This window comes from Berghia stephanieae, chromosome 2, assembly GCF_034508935.2.
Source record: "Berghia stephanieae isolate SIO BIC M18660-M18661 chromosome 2, UCSD_Bste_1.3, whole genome shotgun sequence".
NCBI classification, from domain to species: domain Eukaryota; kingdom Metazoa; phylum Mollusca; class Gastropoda; order Nudibranchia; family Aeolidiidae; genus Berghia; species Berghia stephanieae.
The window spans coordinates 27,703,184-27,727,009 of NC_088361.1; the positions used below are offsets into that span (position 1 = coordinate 27,703,184).

Consider the following 23,826-nt stretch of genomic DNA (forward strand, 5'->3'; position numbering starts at 1 on the left):
TGTAATATTACTACATCATTTTCATTGAGAATCATCATAATTAAAAAAAACAATAATTGGCAACTTTAAAAATTGGCTGCTATTTATCTTGAGCAACATAAAATATCTGGCGAACATCTGTGAAATTACTCTCGGCTCGGCAGGGACAACTTTTGTTTTTTACACAAATATCACAAAAACAGGCAATGGATCCAAGCATGATTTATCAATATGCTTCCTTGATTTCTCTGAATTTTACAGTTTTTACATAGAAAGCAGCATCAATGGTGTAACTCAGGTTTGCATCACTGATAAGGATTTCTGTTGTTTTTTTTTTGGGGGGGGGGGGGGGGGGGGGTTAAAAGTGGTGAATAAAATTTGAACTCCCTGGAGCTTTGTATTTGGGCACGAAGAGATATTTTTTGAATTTGATATCTTATATATTTTTCCTCCATTATCTTAGAATTCCTTCCCAAATTTAAGAACGGAAAATGGTTCATCATAAAAATTCTAAGTAATTGATTGTATTCAATGAGAGGAACCACTAACTGGTACCAATTCAATGCAAGTACTTCCATCTCATTGTCATACATGCTAACCAACTTGATACACAACCCATGCACTAGAAATGATAGCGTCTGCTTTCGATGGGATGTCATGAAACAAATAACATTTTTAAATAAAATCATCACTATGTCTAATCAACCTCATAATACATACAAACCATCTTTATGTCAATTGTAAATACCATGCAAATTTGGTGACAATTGGTCCAGTGGTTTAAAAGCATTAGTGTTGCAAAAAAATCAAATTTGTCAAAATTATAATGAAATAATTGGTTAAATAAACTCTCAATCAAACTTGTAAAAAGTGGAAAACCTCTTTCAATATCTTACTTTTTTTTTTTTATTTAAGGAAAGGGATAAATTATTAATGAAGATGCTTATTTTTTACCAAAAGAAAAGTATTTGTATGAGTATATTGAAATTTATTGTATGAGTATATTGAAATTTATAAACTAATTTAGTTTGGGTTGTGACAGTCTTAGGGTTGTGTTCAATAACAAGAATATTGATAATTTGAAAACAGTTCAAGTTGTATTGATAACAAATTCTAAACTATCCAAAAGTGAAACGTCTATACCATTGCTATACGTGGGAAAATACTACCTCTTCAGTGCAAATTCTTGTTTTTAACAAGTCATCTCATGTCCTTGACATTCAACTCAGGTTGTGCCCTTGTTATTATAACCCAATGCTGATGGTTTCCTCTGGTTCACAGACATCTGCTATTTTTTTTTGGAGTTGGTGCAGTTTCCCACTCTTCAGAAGTTAACTAGAGTATCAATGTTAATTTATCATCTCATTTGCTTTAAAAGTGAGGGTTAATCAGTAGAAATAGGGCTTATAGACAATTGCTCAAAATATTCCTCTTTTTTTTACTTTGTCACCATCAGCACTGATAACCAAACCCATTTAACAAATTTGTGCGCATTATTCCAGCCTATTAGCATTGACTACAATGTCTTTGGGGCAGACAACTCAGTATGTGACTTGGCATTATGTCAGAATGTACTAGGTTAAGAAAATTGAGTTTAAGTTTTAAGATATCAAGAATGAGAAGTAAAGAAATAGAACTTACTCCCATGATTTTATTATTATATTTTTAAAAAATTTAAACTCAAATTTCATCAGTTTAGTTTAAAATTCAAGAATCAATTTCACCTCAACATGATAATGATTTAAGACAATAAGTCACATATTAGATATTCATGAATAAGCACTGTTTTTAAAAATTTCCTTTTATTTTTCAAACTGAAACCAAGATGTATAGCTTAACTGAATTGATGATGAATTTTGGGGTAACTGGATTTTACTATGTATTGATTTATTATGGGAAATAATTATTGTGCATTATTTTTTTTTAGGTTGAACAACAGAAACCATGCAAAAAGAGGCAGCAGACTGAGAATGGTCATGACAATTGCGAACCGAAAGAAAAGAAATCCTGTCTTGAATTTGAAAATGAAAATGGAGATGATGTATTGAATTTTCAAACTCAAGAAAATGTAGAAACTAAAATATCTGCTTCAAAGTGCGCTCAGCCTAAAAACCTAGTGCAGTTCGATTATGACAGCATTTCTGACAACAATGGATCCAGTCGGAGAGAGTTTGTATCACAAGATTGTTTCACTATTGATTTTACACAATCATATGATGAAAACAAAGATAATTCACAGATGGAAGATGAGGATGAAGACCCAAAGCAGCCATCAACTGCAGGATCAAAAAATGAACGAAGTAAATCCCCCTCAAATTCAGTCAAAGAATCTTTGTCTCAATTTCAAAGTGAAAAGAACAAGAAAGCAAAGTCTGCAATAAAATACACTCCCTTGGAACTTCAGTTTATTGAAATAAAGTCTCAATATTCTGATACCCTTTTGTTTGTAGAGTGTGGATATAAATACAGATTCTTTGGAGAGGATGCAGAGGTTTGTTTAAAAAAAATTTAAATAGATATAAATTAATATCATCACTTCATTTAAACTACACTGCACCTCGGATTCAATGAATTCTCAAGTTCAATGAAAACTTGAAAAATCCCTGTTTTAAAAAATCCTATTTGACACTACTATAGCCACTTCGCATTTAACGAAGTTAATAACCACACACCTCAGCTACAATGAAATATTCGCAAAAAAGCATCCGAGTGAAGACAAGACAAGCATAAAAAAATTTTGCATCGCTTTCCAAGTCCAACTCAGTGAGTTTATTTACACACTGCCACGATTTTATAGACCACTTTCACATTATAATGCACTAAAAATAAGTGCGTAGGGGTAGAGGCATAGTATGAGTATGAGAGTGTTTTGCAAGCGAGGGGTGATTCAGTGTCATCTGAAGCAATACTCACAATTGGATGATTTTGTCTCTCTGCGTGGCTGTGTGCACATGGTAGGTTGGATGTTACGCATATCCTTGCAAGGTGAGGTGTGAAGAAGAATAGGAGTGAGGAGATTACATTTCTGTGATGATAACCATGAGGGGAGGGGGGGAGATAGAGATATAGTGGAGGGATGATCCATGAATTTTAAATTATTAATCCAGTCAATTATGGGTTGAAGGTCAATCCTCCAAGTGTTGTGAGCTTGTGGGGCAATGTGGTGAGGGGAGTAAAACGTTTATTTTTACCAACTTCAAGTATGAAACAACAAGATTATATCTATTGTTTAATGATGTTAAAAGTGACACCTTGAATTCTACTAAACCTCCATTATCTTGAAAATTGACCTCTAGTCCTGCCAACTTTGTTGTAATCGAGATGCACTGTATCATGGGGTTGTGCAAAGCATTATTGTATGATCCCTATTAATTACACAATGCAGTCATAAAAGTACTGCTTGGCAGTGCCTTATTTAATTATTTTTTTTTAAGTGCTATATACGCTGACCAAGCAGTTAATATTAAGCTAATTTTGAACTATGCTGCATTGTGAATCGTGTATGTGGTAGCCATTGCCATTATCTTCATTTTCTATTCCTTACATAGAATTTGGAACAATGGAATTTTGTGGGATTTTTTGGGGTTTTTCTTTTTTGGTCCATTTTACATTAGTGTTGAGGTTGTCCTGGAGACATTGAGTACCCTCACCTAGTTCTATTTTTTTTTTTTTGGCATTTCCTTATAATTAATGAAAAATTTAAGGTGGATTACCTGGGGCAGGCCTTTTCAAAGAAAATGAGAATAATAATACAGGGGCTCAAGTAGAACTCCTGACAAGATAAATCCAAGGTGGGATGATCATTGATTTAATTATTCAAATTTGTGCAGTTGATTGCACTTAACATAATTTGTATATTTGCTAATTCAGTATAATGCGCAATTATATTTATTATTATTATTATTATTATTATTATTATTATTATTATTATTATGACTATTATTTTATTGTTTGTTTATGAAATGTTGTTAAAGATTGTAATGATAATTTATTTTTTTCTTAGCATTTATTTAAATTTTAAGTTTATTTTTAATTATTTTTTTTTTGCGACAGATTGCATCAAAAGTGTTGAACATATTCTGCCATATGGATCACAATTTCATGACTGCCAGCATCCCTGTGCACAGATTATTTGTGCATGTTAGAAGACTTGTGGCAGCTGGATACAAGGTGATTTATTTTTGCTTTGCTCATTTGTAGTTTGTAGTTCATTACACAAAGTGTTTTTGTGTTGGGGTAAAAATTACAAATACCGTCCAAGCCGGTTTATTGGGATGGCTCGGTTCCCAACAAATTGTCCCAGTTAAGCGGTAGCCATGAAATTGAGCAATTTATCAGGTATTACCATTGTCCACCCTGCAGTGATTCTTCCCTCTTGTAAGTTCTTTTGTGCCAACCATTCAGACAGTGCGTCTTCCACATCTTCCAACATGCCTTGTTGCTAACGTTTTCAACACAAACTCCTTGAAGATTCATTCAGCTTCAGAATGGCATCGTTTTGTTTAGAAATTTGCCTGACTGTCAACTTTCCAATTTTCATCTTTTGTGCAACACTGGCATAGGTGGCTCCAGGGAGTTGAAGTTCTTGTGTGACTTTAACTTTGTCAGCTTGAAGCCATGTTCATTGATGAATTGTCCACAATATGCAGAATGGATGATTGGATATCAATGTGGCGAGTTTTATACCGACTGCCTTCATCATTGTTTAAATCTCGTCGTAATAACTTTGCATGTCAATTACTGCAAAAAACGTTTATCAGACATTGACGTTTCAGGTCTTAATGATAAACAAACGACACTTTAATCTACCTCTAACAATTAGAAACAAATATAACTGTACAAAACAATTAATGTATCAGCGGGTTAAGAATGCATTTGTCTCATTGAACAAACAAACCATTTGGTGATGACAGCCTTGAACAAAGCCATAACACATTACCCATCGCGCCATTGGTCAGTTTACCTGCTAGCCTAGCATCGTGGTCATTGACTCATGAATGTGACCATGGCAGTCGATGATAATAACAAGGGATAAGGTAAATTTTATTGTTCATATCTCTGTGATGACTAGGACGAACGGTTTGACCTCAAACCCGATTGGTTGTCATGATAGACACTAACAGGGGACACCGGTAAATGTTATTGTTCACTCCAGGTTGACTGTCCCGTTAGACTTGTGTGCATTTTATGAACCATCGTTTTAATTGATTGAAGACAACGAAAAAGCTCTTTTATGGGGAAGGTCATTGTCAAATTTAATCTCCATTATGCAGAGGGCCATCCCAATTAAGCGACTGGCTATTTGAAAGGGAATGAATATATATATTTTTAAAATTCCTTTCCCAAGGAATTGTCTCAATTACCGGTTTGGACTGTAATAAATTTAAATTTGATCAAAATTACAAAATTTGAGGAAAAAGATTTTTTTTCAATTAGTTTAATGAGTTGCAATGACTCAGCTCAAGAAATAAACCTGGTCACTGGTCACTGTTAATTGCAATTAGATTGCATATAGTAGATTTTAAATTCAATTTTCAGCATTTGATCACCTAAACATGTAACCAGATTGAGATAAAATAGACCATATTTTTGTTGTGTTTTGTTTCAATAATCTTCTTTTATACTGGTGTTGAAATGACCTAAGTGTGCCATGAGGGCCTAAAACACACAAGCATTGAGATGAAAAAAAAAAAAGGATTGACATCCAGTTTATCTTTTGAAATACTATAATTATTGTCTTGAGAAAATAATTGATACAAATATATTGACTTACATATTTTTTTGAGTTTGTATATATGTCTTTTCACAATAAAGTTGAATGATGAAATAGTCAAGATATACCAAATCACATAAATGTCTGTTTTTCTTCTACACCTTGCTGACCAGGTAGGTGTGGTCAAACAGATGGAAACGGCTCATCTGAAAGCTGCTGGAGACAACAAGTCTGCTCCGTTTTCTAGAAAGCTGACGGCTCTCTACACAAAATCAACACTGATTGGGGAAGATATCCTTTATTTTGTTGTTCGCATGGAGCAGGCATGAGTGTAAAAGTAAAACATAACTTTTGGAAATTTAGGTGATTGTTTGGGATAATATTTTCTTGTATTATTATCTCTTTCTCATCTAGCAGAGCATCGTCTAGACCAATTTATGGAATACAATTAATGATGTAGCATTTCCTGGACTGTAAGTTACAGTGTAAGAAACCTTGCTATCCCATCAAATCATGAATTGAGTAATTTAATAAAGGTCTGTAAATCGTCAGGCAATTGTCTGAAATCAGACAATCCATTATTTTCTACTTCAGGGGACATAATATTAGACAAAAATAGATTTAAAGAAATTATTTGCTCTGGTATGAAAAAAAAAAAGCCAAAATTAAAATTAAAAAATCACAAGAAGCGTAAAACCATGAATGACAATACCGAAGCATATAGTACTATAGTTATGTCGTGTGCCAAAGCATCCCCCTCTCTCCCTCTGCCCCCCCCCTCTCTCTCTCTCTCTCTCTCTCTCTCTCTCTCTTTCTCTCTCTCTCTTTCTCTCTCTCTCTTTCTCTTTCTCTCTCTCTCTTTCTCTCTCTCTCTCTTTCTCTTTCTCTCTCTTTCTCTTTCTCTCTCTTTCTCTCTCTCTCTCTCTCTCTCTCTCTCTCTCTCTCTCTCTCTCTCTCTCTCTGTCTTACTTCATTTGCTGCATGCCATGGCAATTAAGAGGATTCTCCGTTTCGTGATTATATATATATTTTGGCAATTTTATTAATTGGTACAATTACAACTACTGCAAAACAGTGCAGCAAGATTAGTTTTTGGCAAAAAAAAATTTGATCATGCAACCCCTTTGTTGGCCTCTCTCCACTGGTTGCCCATTGAAAAGCGCACATATTACAAAGCAGCGTGTCTTGTTTATAAGTGTTTGACTGGTATAGCACCGGCATATCTCACAGATCACATGGTCATGTGTAAATTTGAAAATTACACTTTAAGATCATGTAATGACCAAACGAAAATTTCGGAAAAAAGATCAAGAACAAAATTTGGTGATAGATCGTTTGCTTGTTTCGGCCCCAAGATTTGGAATGAACTACCACGTGGTCTGAGGGAGTGCAAGTCTTTACCTACCTTTAAAAAGAATCTCAAGACATATTTTTACTGTATTTGTTTTTATTGACTCTATGAATCCTTGATTTGGCTATGAATTATTATTGTTATTTTATTTTTTTCACTTAAAATTGATATTTATATTGTAAAGTGCCCTGAGCTTGTGTTTTACACGAGAATGAGCGCTATATAAATGTGTATTATTATTATTATTATTGGTATGTCTTCTCAGAAATAAACAGAGACCTTCCAGAGTTTTTAATATTTTTTATTATCAATATTGAAGTTAAGAACCTTAACTGAATTTATCTACATGTGGATCCAGTTTCCGAGAATGGTAGCGAATCATCATCAGGGTTCAAGGCTAATAACTACCTCATGTGTCTCTATGAGTCTTCACAGGTTTTGGCCACCAAAAGGAAGGAAATTGGACTAGTGGTATTTATTAATTCATTTATTTATGACCTTTGATTAATTAATATATTTGTTTGTTTGTCTGTTTCTTTATTTATTTATCTATTTTTAAAATTTATTTATTAAAAATTTATGTTTTTCATTTGGATTGATTTCACATTTTTCCAAACAGTATGCTCATAACTTACACTCAAATTCAGTATTTTGAATTTTTCTCTCAATAAGAATTATTGATCCTTTCTTTTTCTCTTTCATGAATTACCATATAAATTTTGATTTAGGTGAAATTAAATACATAAAAGTTCATGATTGCAAACACTTTGTAAATAAATTAAATTCATGTAAACTTGTGTTTGCGAGTGCTTTATAAGTATAATAAAGCGTCTAATTGCTCAAGATAATAACTTTTTCTGATCCCATCAGTGGAGTCTTATACAAATTTGACTAAACATGCATTTGATCAGATATCAGGCGAATGGTTTCAAGATCTAGCTCCTTAAACTTTTAGATCCAAGATTTCATTTTTTTTTCTCAGTGTGTTGATCCAGCCACTGGAGATGTTATCTTTGACAGTTTCACAGACGGTGATTCTTATTCAGAACTAGAAACACGAATAGCCCATCTTGAGCCTGTGGAGATTTTGGTGCCAGATAATCTGTCTTCTGATATGGATAGAATTGTGTCTGATATTGCATCCATGAGGTAAGCTGACTGGGATCGAGACCATTGTTTTCACATTGATTTTTTTTCTAATATTGGGTAAACCTCTAGAACTAGAACTTCAAACACATCTGCCACTAAATTCAAACATCAGCAATTCACTTTCTAGCCACCACCAACAACCGAAGAAGACATTAGGGCTCAGCAGGTGACTGGTTTAGACACAGTCAGAAAGTACAAATTTTATAAACTAGTGTTTATTTACAGACATAGCTTCCAGGAGTCAATTAAAGATTGTTTTTATCATTAATATAAATGGTGTTGTAATGTGGGTTTGTGGTCTAATGAAATGATGCTCAGCTTGTGATCTGCAGGTCTCGAGGTCGAGTTATGCTGGATGCAAGACAAATTTGAGTCCTTAGAAAAGACTAATGGGTAATTGACTTTTAACAGCCAAAAAAAACAGCTAAAAAATTGTAATAATACTTTATGGATGGTATGTCTCATCCAGCATGCTAATTTTTTATGTTGATTTGGGACCCCTTTGGGAAGTGCTTTGATCACATTAAGCGGATGTTGCTTTATATAAAGCTCACGTTTTTATAATAAGATGGATTTTGACAGATGAGAAAACAACTTTTATTTAATATAAAGAATGGAGAAACTTTCACTCTTTAATCAACTAAATATGAAAAAACAATGTCTTTTATTTAAATTAAACAATACACATTAAAAACAGATTGCATATTATAATGTTTAATTTTAAAAAACCAAAAAAAAAGAACCAATGTGTGCATCAATAAACCAAGTCCAAAATAATATAACAAAACTGCTGGTAGAATTAGGAAATTCTGTGAAAAATGTTTTCCATATCCATACTTTTTAGATTTGCAGACTTGCACCTTTTTTTACAAACATTTATCATCAACTTCATGGCAGGTTACAAATCTCTATATTGCTATTGTGACGATTCGGGCAGCTCCCAGAGAGTTGGTAGAGCCAGATAGCCCGAAACGTCAACAAAAGAAAAGAAGAAAAGAAACGAAAAGACTAGGAGGATAAAAAGAGGGATCTTGTTGATAAGTTCCCTCGGAGTGGAAGATCAGGCCACTGCACTGAGCCTAGCCTGATCAGAGGGAAGAGAAAGAAGGAGAAAGTCTGTGTTTCATGGCCAGACAATTGTAATGATAAAATAAATGGATATCAAGATTTACAAACATGATGCATTTATTACATAAACTAAATTACATCTATAACACAAATAAGAATGATACATCTCTACTTCTCCATTCACCCTTTCTTGTCTCCTTCCACTGACATCCACGAATAAGGAACACCACAATAATAAAATGATATAAAACAGGACCGCTGGAAAGCGGTATTCTGTTCAGCTGGATGAAACTTACAAGAATGCCCACTAGTTTCCCACGCTTCGCTTATATAGCACCAGGTTCGAACTCTGATTGGCTAAAAGAGGTGTTCAAAATGCCTAGCAACCCGGGGAAGGTACGGTCCACCCAAAATTTGATCAAAAGGAAACTTTTTTTTTTCAATGGTAGATGAGCTTTGATGTTTTGTTGTATTAAAAGTCATAAACTGATCAAAATAATGTTTTAAAAAAAGAAATAAACAACAAAACATCCTAAAACAAAACCTTATGTCATGAGTATACAGATTAAAGCATGCCAGCAGCCCCAATGGCGAGGGAAATTTTATTTATAATTTATAGATCTGAATAGCAGTAACTCAATTTTATTCTCATTTAGGTCATGATTATCATTGTATCTACTTTATTTTATTCTCATGATTTCAACTATCATTTATCAAGACCTCTTTCTTTTCCTCAATTTTCTTGTGAAGTGTCAAGAACGATGACAGAATTCGAGTAGAAAAGCTGAAGAGTGAAGATATTCCCTCGTCCCATGAGTCAGTGTCCAAGCTGAGCAAGTTTTATGAAAAAGGTATTGAATTCATACTTATTTCATTTTTAGAAATAAAATTAAAAGACAGGCTGCAAAGAATTAGTCCTTAAGCGCAGCAAGAAACATCATGCATCACCTCTGCTAAAAGAGCTTCATTGGCTTCCTGATAAGGAGCGAATAGTGTACAAAATTCTGACATTGTGTTTTGAGTACCTCAACACATATCAACCAACTTATCTTTATGATAAATTGGAGTTATATACACCAACCCGATCCCTTCGCTCGTCATCCGATGGAAAATTGCTTGTCACTCAAGGAAAGAACTCTTACGCTAGAAACATCCCAACCCTCTGGAACAAACTTCCAAAAGAAATACGTCATTCTTCATTTGAAGATATGTTTTTAAAAGCTTCTTAAGACTTTGTTATTTTTCAAATTGAATTGTTGATGCCCCTGTAAAGCACTCTGAGCACTTCCTCGTGATTTTGAAGAGTGCTCAACAAGTATATTTTACTACTACTACTACTACTACTACTACTACTACTACTACTACTACTACTACTACTACTACTACTACTACTACTACTACTACTGCTATTACTACTACTACTACTACTACTACTACTACTACTACTACTTCTACTACTGCTACTACAATACTACTACTACTACTACTACTACTACTACTACTACTACTACTACTACTACTACTACTACTACTACTACTACTATTACTACTATTACTACTACTACGACTACTACTACTACTACTACTAATACTAATACTCCTAATACTACTTCTACTACTACTACGACAACCACTGCCACCATATTGTTATCACCACCAATATTACTACAACCACCACATCATCACTTCCACTACTATTATTATTATTATTATTATTATTATTATTATTATTATTATTATTATTATTGTTATTATTATTATTATAATTATTAATTATCTCTTGTTATTATAATTTCTCTATTGAAAAATAAAATTGATCCAGACATTCAAAACGTCCAGAAGGTTCTCAATCTCCCCAAGCCAGTCATGGTCTGTCTATCAACCATTATCTCATACCTCAAGAACTTTAATCTCGATGGCATTCTTACCATGACAAGGTAATTATCATCTTAGGATCTTTATCATCATTCATCTCATCACCATTGTTGCCTTCGTTTGTATATATAGACCTTTAACTTTTGATTGTTTTGTTCTTTTTTTTTGCGGGTGGTTGGATGGGAGCATCACCCTTGAATCATATACTTATGATGTTCGCATGGGTGTACGATCCGATAGTGATGTCGTTTCTTCTTCTCTTTACTAGCCTATCCTGCTTCTTTGGTTTGTGATTGTATTTTTGACAGGGGATATTTTTTTTTTCTGTAAATCTTCTGCCTGTTTGTTCTTGGTTATTTATAATTTAGCTTATATCTTTAGGTTATGATTTTGATTTACATTTGTACTATTTTTGTCAGATTGCTTGTTTTTTTGTTTCAGCGGTCTCTCATATAACCTCATTTGTGTTGGAAGAGACCTAAAGCAATAAACAAAATAAACAAAAAGTTCTTTTTTTTTTTGTTCTTTCTTTTTGTTGTTTTGTCTATGGAATGAGAATTTATCACAGTGTCTATGCATTGAATGGACAGTAACAACTGCTTGTTACTCTTTTGATAGGATGCTTGCCAGTCAATCGCAAAGTACTTTCATTTAGGAATATAATCACTGATGTGTGGGGGGGGGGGAGGGGAGGGGGGAAGGGGGGGGGGGTAGATAATTCAGGACTACACCATACCAGTCCCTTTGCTTATGCAACGTATGCTATACCAACTGAGCTATTGGGGCACCGATGCCAAGACTCAATTTATATAAAATTAAATCTTGTTTTACCACGCCGAAAATCTATACCAGTCCCCTGCTTGTGAGACAGGTGCTCTACCAATTGAGCTATCAGGACCCCAATGTAGACTCAATTTATATAAAATGAAATTTACCTTGCTTTATGGTTTTGACTAAATAGTTTCACAAAGAGCGTTGCAACCACATTATGACCCTGGATTGATTGAAACCCAAGTTCATTACCTGTTCTCTTGGTAAGATATAAAGATAGGTGTTATTTATAATGGTTTGAATGCTTTGTAAATAGTGACCTCATTATAAAAGTTATGCTAATAGGGAAAAGAAATATTTTATCATCCAATAAACAATGACAATCAGAAATTGATTCCTGTGTTAAATAGTGGAAATATTATTATGTATACTATTTGTGTTTATTTGGATCTTGTCAGACAGTACTCATTAAGTTAAGTTTTAACATTGGGTAAACTTTGCTTCTTCCTCTAACAGCAATTTTCAACAATTTACAATAAAATCCAAGCACATGCATTTGAGTGCGCAGTGCCTGGCTAACTTGGAAGTCTTTTACAATTCATGTGATGGCTTAGAAAGAGGCTCTCTGTTTGGCGTTTTGAATCACACCTGCACAAGATTTGGTACTCGATTACTCAAGAAATGGATTGCCCAGCCTTTACTGGATGAAGGGTGAGCATGCTAAAAGTGACATCAAAGCAACTCAGCTTTATTGAGGCAGAGTTTTTCCAGAATCTTTCCGATTTCACTCATCCTTTCCGTCATTCCACCATTGTGTCTAAAATTCCGATTTTCAAAGGTTTAAGAAAAAAAAGTATATGTTTAAGGATTGCCAAAAGGGAGGTAGTAAGAAAATGAATAGCAACCCCCCCCCCCCCAACATCCCCATTCCATTACCTAAAACACATTATTGTGTTGCCAGCTGTGCCAGAATTCCCCTCTTTATTTTTTTGGGAGGGAATTATCTCTTGATAAAATTCGGAGGTTAATAATGGTAGCTTTAAGCAACTAGATGATACGTAAAATTACAAATTCCTATTTTTTGAGTTTTCCGTTTTCTGGCATTTTGATTCCACTTTTGGAATATGTAAAGGGTTGGCAGGTCGGATTTCACTGTTCATTGAAAATGCTCAGGTCTTTATTACAATTAGATAGATAATGCAGATTTTGATGTCATTCATCATTATCTGGTAAGGGCTTAGGTCCATGAAAATAGCTCAAACACCCATTGAGTTTAAAGCTTTATTATGGAAAGGCTAGGGCTATTGGTCAGTACTGACTCCCAGGCGCAAGCACATGCGGGTCAGTACTGACGAATAGACGCCAGTGCCTGGAGGTCAGTACTGACCAATAACCTGGTGTCTATTGGTCAGTATTGAACAACAGGTGCCACCGCCCACAGACAACCTCTCTTCGGTCTGTGCCACTGCCCACCATTGATCAGCACTGACGAACATCGGACCTGTTCGTCAGTGCAAAGACCTCTTCACACTTATTCGTCACTTCCTAAAGTATACCATTAAAAAAACAAAACAATTAAAATCCCAGGCTCTCAGGCCAACTTATCCGATGGCACACAGTAACACTTGGTCACTTAGATAAGTTTGATTTCTAACGCGTTAGATGCCGTTGGGGCAACGATATGACTCGTTACGTGTATTTCAAGCCACCATAAGATTCTTTTTTATTTTATGTTGTCCATTCTATTTCTTTGGGTTTTTGTTGTTGTTGTTTTTTTGTTGTTTTTTTTTTGTTTTTATTGTTTTTTCCCCCGTATATTTTCGTTATAGCTTAATTTAAAGAAAAATAGAGGAAAATGTGTTATATAATATTTCCTGTTACGATTCTTTTATAATACTTTGTCCATTCTATTGATGAGGATTTTTAATTTTTTTTTTTTTTTTGTCATGCAAAATAATAACAATAATAATAATAATAATAATAATAATAATAATAATAATAATAATAATAATAATAATAATAATAATAATAATAATAATAATAATAATAATAATATAATAATAATAATGATAATAATAAAAATAATAATAATAATAATGATAATAAATAACGGAAAGGAGGAGAAACTTGATAACGAATAGATTATTCTATTTTTGGGCAGCGTGGCTCAGCGGTACGGTCTTTGCTTCGTACCCGAAAGGTACCGAGTTCGATCAACCGCCGCCGCTGCCCTGTGTGACCTTGAGCTAGTCACCTCGCCCTAGCTCGACTTGGGGAGCTGAACTGCGGCTGATGCCTAGGTTATTCCAGCCTTCCCTTGGTATAGACCCTAGATACAAATTTTCCATGAATAAAGGGAATTCTATTTTATTTATTTATTATTATTATTATAAGAATATACTGAAAATAACTGAACTTGCGAACGCAGTTTTAAAGTACGGCTTCTTAAATCGTAACACCGACTATAAGACATGGGTGGGAGATAAAAGACATATTAGTGGTGGTGGTGGTAGTAGTAGTAGTAGTAGTAGTAGTAGTAGTAGTAGTAGTAGCAGTAGCAGTAGTGGTAGTAATAGTGGCAGTAGTAGTTGTAGTGGTAGTAGTTGTAGTAGTTAGTAGTAGAAAGCTGTAGTGAAACTGGAGGGGGCGAGGTGAAAAAGTCACGACGGAGGTGGGGGAGGGGGGGGGGGGGGGAAGGGGGGTTGTTGGGTGAGCGAAGGTCGAATCTTCGCGAAGGAAATACGAACGGTCGGATGGCGATGTGATAGTAAAGTGGAATATAGATAGAATGCGCTTGGCCAAGGAGTTCACAACATTGCCATCCGGAAGTATAACGGACCAACAAACGAACTCTGTGTAACCATGAACTTTTATAGTCTGGTTAATGCAGTTTAGTGAGAACAACTCACAGACGCGGATGGCAAAAGCAATAACAAAGGCATGAGTGACGTCATCTGCATACTATCTATAGATAGATAGAAAAGAGGGGAGAGAAGGAAAAAAAAAAAGGGGGGGGGCGGACCGGTAGAGAGGGGGAATTGAGAGAGGGAGAGAGAGAGAGAGAGAGAGGGGGGGGGGGGGGTAGTTGTATGAACAGTAGTAGTAGTAGTAGTAGTAGTAGTGGTGGTGGTGGTGGTAGTAGTAGTAGTAGTAGTAGTAGTAGTAGTGGCAGTGGTGGTAGAAGTAGTATTAGTAGCAGCAGCAGTAGCTGTAGTGGCAGCAGTGGTTATGAATATGGGTGACGTTGACATCGAAAAGGCTCAAAGATAGTATTGACTAAGAGGTGGTTGCACAGCGGGATACGAAGTGGAGGTTAGTGGTGGTCAATCCTGGTGTTGAGTCCGCGTGGAGTCAGCGTTCCCAACGACTTGATCAGGTGAGTTTCCCTACGTCGGCGGGCGGAAGTGTCCGAATGGCAAAAACTAAACACACACACACACACACACACACACACACACACGCTGTACATCGCAGTAGTCCGGCAGATTGAAGTGTCTGCACAGTTCGTTATGTCGCGCAAGTGCTGCACGAATCTGTCACCCAGCCTCTTTCCGGTCTCACCAACGTAAGCAATCCCACACAGAGAGCACGTAATCGCATAGTTATCTATCTATATTCCACTTTACTATCACATCGCCAGCCATCCGACCGTTCGTATTTCCTTCGCGAAGATTCGACCTTCGTTCATTCAACACCCCCCCCCCCCCCCCCCCCCCCCCCCAACCCCACCTCCGCCGTGACTTTTTCACCTCGCCCCCTACTGTTTCACTACAGCTTTCTACTACTTACTACTACTACTACTACTACTACTACTATTACTACTACCACTCACTACTACTATCACTACTGCTACTACTATTACTACTACTACTACTACTACTACTACTACTACTACTACTACTACTACTACTACTACCACTTATATATGTCTTTTATCTTCCATTATTTTCTGGAAGGTTCTGTTCCCTGACGCTGACCTTTTCTTATCAGTCAGATCACCCCCTGGGGCACCCTATCCTCTACCCACGCTAACATTTCATTCATACTGCAACCACCATTGAGTACAGACGATACAAGTTATTTTTCATTATATTTTATTTGTTTTCCACGTTTATTTGTGTATTGTTGTGCTGATGAAGGGTTTGTACCCGAAACGTCCATTGTCTGTTTTGTTCCCATACGAAGCCTTTCATTTTCACTCTTTCGTTAGTATTTTACGATCACCGGCTTCAGGCAGCCCTTACCGTTTTCTACTTTTCCTGTCTCAGTAAGATTCGAGCAAGCCGAATTTCAAATGACAGGAATGAAGAAAGACGAGACAATGAAAGAGCTTTCACTTTCAGTTCTGGCGCCATGCATCAGTGCAGTGAGCATGCGCGTTGGATGAACCGAAATATAGGGCTTCCAGTTTGGCGTATCAACACCAAATTTGGTCTTTTTCTCAGGATTGGACAATTTCACTTGTTTAATTAATTGATATATTTATTAAACAAATCTCACGTAAACCGACAAAAAAATTTAGTGAAAACGAGGGCTTCCCTGCGACTAGTACTAGTATGGGACAGGAAATGCTGATTTATTTGTCGTAGAGCAAGTTATTTTTAAAAATGGCATTTTTCCATAATTTTGGTACCTTCAACGCCCGTGGCCAGGTCAGAACTGACCAATTGGCATCAGTACTAGTAATAGTATTAACAAGATATGAAGTGAGTAGAAAAGTGCCAGAAGACAATAGAGAATAAAAATTTTTTTAACAAATAGTAATAGTATGAGTCAGTACTGACCCCCAGACGCCGGTGCCTGTTCGTCAGTACTGACCCGCAGGTGCCAGCGCCTGGGGGTCAGTACTGACGAATAGCCACTCCGTTATGGAAATGAAATGTTTAATTATATCTTATTTATTTTGGCGACATCAAGGTTTAATTGTATTTCCAACAGTATTTATAATAATTGAATTTCCCGTCATTAGATTTTTTAATTTGGTTGTAATTATGTAAAGAAAACTAATTTGGAGATTACACCGATTACACCATACATGTGGAAAAAAAAAGAGAGAAAGATTTCAAGAATCAAATTATGCAGAAGATCATCTTTATGACAAACACACTTGAGATGACAGAAATAATAAACACATGTTTATGCCTCCCATGTTCCCCATCTTTATATCTCCTTAAATAAAAAGCTACTGATGTTAAAATCTACTCATAGAACTGAAAAACATTTTTTTTTTTTGTTTCTCTCATTATATAGTACTCTACTGTGTACTCCTTTCTTTTGTAGGTCTGATGTAAGCTAGTCATTATATCAATATTTTGTAGTTCATATCCTATCTTTCCTTCTTTTTAATTAATGTCTTCTTTCCTTTGTGTTTTGTGTTTTATAGTGAGATACGACAGCGTCTGGATGCAGTTGAGGAAATAAATAGTGGAAATATGCCAGATCTGAAGAAAACACAGGATTTATTGACAAAGCTGCCTGATGTGGAACGTGGGTTGTGCTCTATTTTCTATAAAAAGGTATCTAGATCACAATACTCCCCAATTACTATGCTGCAAAGTCTCGGATTTGAGACTATTTGACATCTGAATTATGGATGCTAGGCACTTATGTCAGTTTTACTAATTTGACTGAGAGGGCATTAATTTGATTGCGGCTCAAAGCTTCAAAATTAATTTAATTACACCTGAGTAACGTTACAGTTCCTGCTGTCATGGTTAAGTGCTGCAGTTATATCAAGATTAATAGTGGATGGAAATATGGTTTGAAAGTCAGTTAGACTGTTTATTCATGAGGGGTCAATGTATGGCTACCTTAGGTACTTACCATATGAATTGACCAACATGCTGGCATGGCGTTTTTTAGCATCGTTTGCGGCCGCAAATTCTGCAGCTTTTTGCAATTTTTGCAAATTTTCTAGGTTTTGTAAGTGTGTGCACCATCAAACATTTTATAGAATCGTCTTGTATTTTCTAGGCTTAAACGTAAAAGATAATTAACTGGGAGTAGCTTCTGTCAGCTGTGCAGTTTTTCGTGTTTTTGTTTTTGGAAGGGATTTTTTTCACTGTAAAAAGGGAATATAATTCCAGTAATATAATTACCAAAAATAGCTCAAAATCACCATAGGCTGTTTTCAACTGCTTTACTGTAATGGATTGCTTATTTTCTGATCAGACGATAAAGAGGCGGGGCCTTCGTGCTATTTCAATAACAAACCAAAGTTAAGTACCAGTACTAATTGGCCCAGAGATTCTGATTGGTGAGTACCAGTGTGGATTGAACCAGGGATAATGGGTGGATTTGAGATAATGGGTGGTCAATATAGAGGGGAGGAAACCTTGTGACCCTGGGTTGTAGACACTAGTGGGGAAATTAACTCGAGGACAAGACGGAATGTAGACACAAGTGGGAAGTGAACTTGGGTGCACCCTGGATTATGGGATATAATAAATTATAGGAGAGTAAACCCAGGACTTTGGGATGTGAACTTCAGTGGGGAGTAAACCTGGGACTATGGGCTGGTGAGAAATTTACCCACATTTTTAAATAGAGGTGGACTGCAGCAGGGAGTGAACCCCAACGATGTAAGATGGACATTAGTAGGGAGATAATATGGGATAGATACACAGGGGAGTAGTAAACCTGGGACAATGGGATGTTGAAATCAGTGGAGAGTAAAGTTAGGATTTTTGTGCATTCTATACATCAAAACAAACAATCATTTCCTGAATTGCTTAGATCAAAGATTTAGCAAAACTGTCCAGTTTCCATTATGCAGCATTTATTTCATCATTTTTCTTTCACAGAGTTCACCATTGGAGTTTTACAATGTGACACATGGCCTTGAGAGAGCCAGGAAACATTTTGTCGCGTATGGGAAATTTGCCAACTGCCAGATAAAATCTCCTCTGTTACTGTCACTAATTAATGAGATACCCGAGATGTTGGAAGGTGTGGGAAAATATTGCAACAGCATCAACGAATCTGCTGCCAGGTCAGTATTTACATGATGAAACTACCGAAGCTGTGTTTTGTGTCCTCGGATAATACAATCTTCATTATATCACACTAATTAATACAGCTGTGAATGATTACTCGATTATATGCAGTTATTTTAAGTTAAAACAAGACATATGCATAATATCTGACTTTATCAGAGGTATAGTGCACTAAGCTCAGAAAAATAACATTTTGTTTGATATGCTCTCTATTAAAGGCTTACCATTTGCTCAGTTGATATGAATTATTATTTCCATTAAAAAAAAAATAATTTTGCTTCTAAAGTTTTGTTAGCTACAACTACAATGATTCTTCGTCTTTCATAGCATATCATTAAATGAGTCAAACTGAATCATTTAAGTTTCAATCAATGAGTTGTAATCGGATCCACTTTACTTTTTAAAAGATTTACCAATATAACGAATTGACTGGGATTTCTCATTTTTTATTATTCAGAAATAGTGACAGGGCCAATTTGTTTGTAGATGAGAGTCAGTTTCCAGTGATTGCAGGAAGGAAGAAAGAAATGGCAGAGGTTGTGGAGGCCATAAAAGAACACAGGAGGGAGGTCAGGAAGCAGCTCAATCAACCAGGACTTGATTATGTCTCTGTGAATCAAGTGGAGGTAACATATAAATCTGTATTTTACCATTTCTATGGTTTTGGATTTTGATTTTTATGGAGTTTTTTTTTGGGTTGTTTTCTTTTAGTCATTAATTTTTTTTTTATTTTTCTTTTTTGTTTTGAAGTAAATTTTTCTGGATTAAAAGATAAATCATTTTCGAGGAGACTTTTTAAAATATATGATCATGTAGAAACTAGTATTAATGATTTGACCAATCTTTTTATGTATTCATTCATTTTCTATTGAATTCATTGATTATATAATTAACACCCAAAAAGTTATTCACTTAATAGAAATGATCTTATATATTGTTTTATGAAAACATCCACTCATATTTCACCTTAAGACTACAATCAAAAACGTTAGTTTTTACATTCTCATTTTGATCAGATGTAGAAACAAATTCTTTTTATTGGCCATTTTCTCTTTGACCCAAGGACTGTCAATTCTCACAAATTGTTGTTTACTGTTGCTGTCAGTTTCAGATTCCAGTCAAGAATAGTCTATTGAGAACAGTTCCGTCGTCTTGGACGATTATAAGCAGGTGGGTACAAAGTTAAAAGCTGCTGGCACAGATAACATTCCTGCTGAAACATAATCGTGGATCAACTCCACCACCTGTTCAACCTGATCTGAACAAATGAGGAAATACCATCTGATTGGAAGAAGGGTCTGCTAGTAAAATTACCCAAACACAATGACCTGTCCCACCTTGTTGTCCATACCAAGCAAAGTGCTCACAAGCATCATGCTTGACAGGATGAAAGTTATTCTGGACAAAGCACTACGAGATGAGTAGGCAGGCTTCAGAAAAGAATGGTCATGCACAGACCAAATTTCAAAACTCTAAGAATCATTGTTGAGCAGTCGATTGAGTGGCAAAACATCCCTATATGTATGCTTTATAGACTTTGAGAAAGCATTTGACAGCATAGATAGGGAGAGCATCTGGAGCATCCTTCTTCACTACGGGGTGCCAGAAAAGTTTATATCATCATTAAACGACTTTATGATGTGTTTTCCTGCCAAGTCACACATAATGGTCAACTCTCAGAGGATTTTGATATTACCTCAGGAGTTAGGCAAGGCTGTTTGCTGTCCCCACTTCTATTTCTTGTGGTATTGGACTGGGTAACAAAGACAACATATGGCAAATCCAACAATGGCATTCAATAGACATTTTCAAAAAGACTTAAAGACCTTGAATTTGCAAATGACCTAGTCCTCCTCTCACACCGCCTACAAGACATACAGAACAAAGTCACAGCCCTGGAAGAAACAGCTCAGCAGGTTGGTCTCAAGATTAGTGAAGAGAAAACAAAACTACTGCGCATAACTGCCAAACAAGAATCACAAATCACCATCTCTGGTACAGCAATAGAAGATGTCAGGGAATTTACATACCTTGGCAGCAAAATCAGTCAGTCGGGTTGAACTGATGAAGACATCATTGCTAGAATCAAGAAAGCGCGCCAGGCCTTTGCAATATTGAGACCAATATGGAAATCTTCCAGCATATCCACTAACACCAAGCTTAAAATATTTAATACTAATGTTAAAGCAGTCCTGCTCTATGGGTCAGAGACTTCACGAACAACCCTGACCACATCAGCCAAGATACAAACTTTTGTCAAATCAAGTTGAAATGGTTTGACTAAGTGCCAAATGCTGACCTTTGGACAAGAACAAACCAAGAGCAAATGGATGTCCAGGTCAGACACAGAAAGTAGCGATGGGTTGGCCATACCCTGAGGAAAGAGCCCTGTAATATAACCAAGCAGGCTCTCTAATGGAACCCACAGGGCAAGAAGAAATGGGGTCGTCCAAAACAGACTTGAAGGAGAAGCCTTCACCAAGATTTGTGCATCTTCAATCTTACTTGAAGCAAAGTTCTGTGCCAAGGACATAAGAAGATGGAAGAGTGCTGTCGAGTCCCTGTGCTTTGCCAGGAGCCAAGAGGCATAAGTCAAAAGTCTAAGTATTGGTACAAAGGTTCCGACAATGTATTCTTGTTGAGAAAAGGAAAGAAACCTAGCTGGTATAAATGATGTTTTAGATTCTCTTCCTCTCTCTCTGTCTCTCTCTCTCCCTCTCATTCTCTCTGTCTCTCTCTCTCATTCTCTCTCTCTCTCTCTCTCTCATTCTCTCTCTCTGTCTCTCTCTCTCTCTCTTCTCTCTCTCTCTCTCATTCTCTCTCTCTTCTCTCTTCTCTCTCTTCCCTCACTCTCTCTCTCTGTCTCTCTCTCTCTCTCTCTTCTCTCTCTCTTCTCTCTCTCTCTCTCTCTCTCTCTCTCTCTCTCTCTCTCTCTCTCTCTCTCTCTCTCTCTCTCTCTCTCTCTCTCTCTCTCTTTCTGGGTGTGTGTTTGTGTATGTGTTTTCATATTTTTCTTTCTCCCCAGCACAAAACAAGTCACACGATATCATTCCCCCTTCATTGTGAAGAGTTACAGAAAGTTGAATGAACTTCGAGAACAGTTGGTAGCAGACGTTGTTCAAGCTTGGCAGGGATTTCTAGGGTAAATTTGTCAATGAATATCTTAAATATTACGATTTGGGCCTTATTGAAAAGAAAATAATTACCCCCCCCCCCTCCCTGACCTTAACATGCAATAATTCCCCAACCTGTCCTCCTGCATCGTAGACTACATTGTTGTCTCTCATTTATTATTACAGTAAAATTACTTTAAACCGAAAGGAGCTAAACCGAAAAGTACCTTAAACCGCAAAGAATTTAATAAATTGTACTAGTTTCTTCTTTATCTTTGTACTAATTCTTACGATGAACCAAAATACTTCTAAGCAGGACTTTCTTTAAACCGAAACAACTTGAGAGCACCTTCCCTTTTTCTGTTTATTTTTCTTCAAAAATTCGGAAAGGTGGCCACACGTTATAATGTCCGGCAATATTAAACAAAGAGCGTAAGTATAAGATGAAGGTGAGGGGTAGGCAATCACTGCACTTGAGCTTGACCAACACCACAATCGCACAGACTGGAAAAGGAAGACAACGGGTGACCGGGTGACTGGCAGGCGAAAAGGGAGGAAAGAGGGGGGGGGGGGGGGTGTAGAATCTCGCAGACGAGATGTTCTCGCTTGTGTGTTGACACTTTGGAACTGACTGGATTTTCAATACGACAATAAGTGGGGTGGGTGTAGACAACTTACCATTGACATGCCATTTCATTTCCACTTTGTTTAAATTAAATGTGTGTGTGTGTGTGTGTGTGTGTGTGAGGGGGTAAAGGATGGGGGGGGGGGGGGGTATGTAATTAGGCCTTTGAACCTAATGGCATTTCAACAAAAGAGGGGTGTGTAGTAAGTAGACAGCATTGACACGCCTTTTCATGTCCATTTCACTTCACCTCTGAGTCGCTGCGCATCATTCATTATCATCAGTTTTAAATCAAAATACTGTGGAGTCGATGAAAAAAAAGTTGAGCAAGACGGAGATATGTAAAAAACAGGGCATCCCGAACTCAACTCTTTCCACAATTTTGATTGGAAAAACAAAACCACCAAAAATATTTTTAAAACACACCAAAAATAAATAAATGTTTATCGGGACAGCATTTATTCAACAACTTTATTTAAGAGTAAACAACCCATGATATGATTAAATGAGCAATTCAATAGTACCGCCCTTGAAAAACATCGCAAATCGGGAACTTGCTTTAAACCAAAATGTCTTTAAACCGAAATGGTTTAGAAGGTCCCCAAAATTTCGGTTTAAAGTAATTCTACTGTATTATTATTATTATTATTATTATTATTATTATTATTATTATTATTATTATTATTATTATTATTATCATTATTATTATTATTTTTTTTTTAATAATCATAATGATAATAATATTATTGTGTTTATGATTATCATCGTCATCATCATCATCATCATCATCATCATCATCATCAATATTATTATTAATTATCAATATATGTATCAGTGTTATGTGTGTTTTTTTTAATACACTCTTCATTTTTGTTGCTTTCTTTTCAGAGATTTTTCATCAAATTATGTAAAATATAGGAAAGCTGTGAAATGTTTGTCAAGTTTCGACTGTCTCCTCTCCCTGGCCAAGACCTCCTCACAAGACTCCTTCTGCAAGTAAGTTAAACTCATTTAATCTACCTCATGTTGCATAAAATTTAGGTAATCTTTTTGAGAGCTATTGGGCCCAAGGAGCTGGAGTTTCTTGCATCAGCGTTAGACAACAGCAATTGTTTTTTACCTTCAGATAAGACACTATACTGTCACAAAGTACTTTTTGCAAGATCAAATAGTTCCAGCTACGCAAT

The 23,826-nt window shown here is 36.0% G+C and overlaps 1 protein-coding gene across 1 annotated transcript in view; it reads left to right on the top strand.

The window, feature by feature from the left end:
- The window catches only part of LOC144964616 (DNA mismatch repair protein Msh3-like), a 49,455-nt gene that overhangs the window by 5,480 nt on the left and 20,149 nt on the right, over positions 1-23,826 (top strand). Inside the window, exons 2-15 of the mRNA XM_078899093.1 lie at positions 1,907-2,470; positions 4,033-4,149; positions 5,866-5,983; positions 7,390-7,514; positions 8,026-8,192; positions 10,011-10,111; positions 11,083-11,197; positions 12,423-12,617; positions 17,290-17,422; positions 18,710-18,897; positions 19,359-19,527; positions 20,007-20,071; positions 21,927-22,043; positions 23,528-23,635. Coding sequence (XP_078755219.1) covers positions 1,907-2,470; positions 4,033-4,149; positions 5,866-5,983; positions 7,390-7,514; positions 8,026-8,192; positions 10,011-10,111; positions 11,083-11,197; positions 12,423-12,617; positions 17,290-17,422; positions 18,710-18,897; positions 19,359-19,527; positions 20,007-20,071; positions 21,927-22,043; positions 23,528-23,635 — 2,282 coding nt within the window. The remainder of the gene's footprint in view (positions 1-1,906; positions 2,471-4,032; positions 4,150-5,865; positions 5,984-7,389; positions 7,515-8,025; positions 8,193-10,010; positions 10,112-11,082; positions 11,198-12,422; positions 12,618-17,289; positions 17,423-18,709; positions 18,898-19,358; positions 19,528-20,006; positions 20,072-21,926; positions 22,044-23,527; positions 23,636-23,826) is intronic.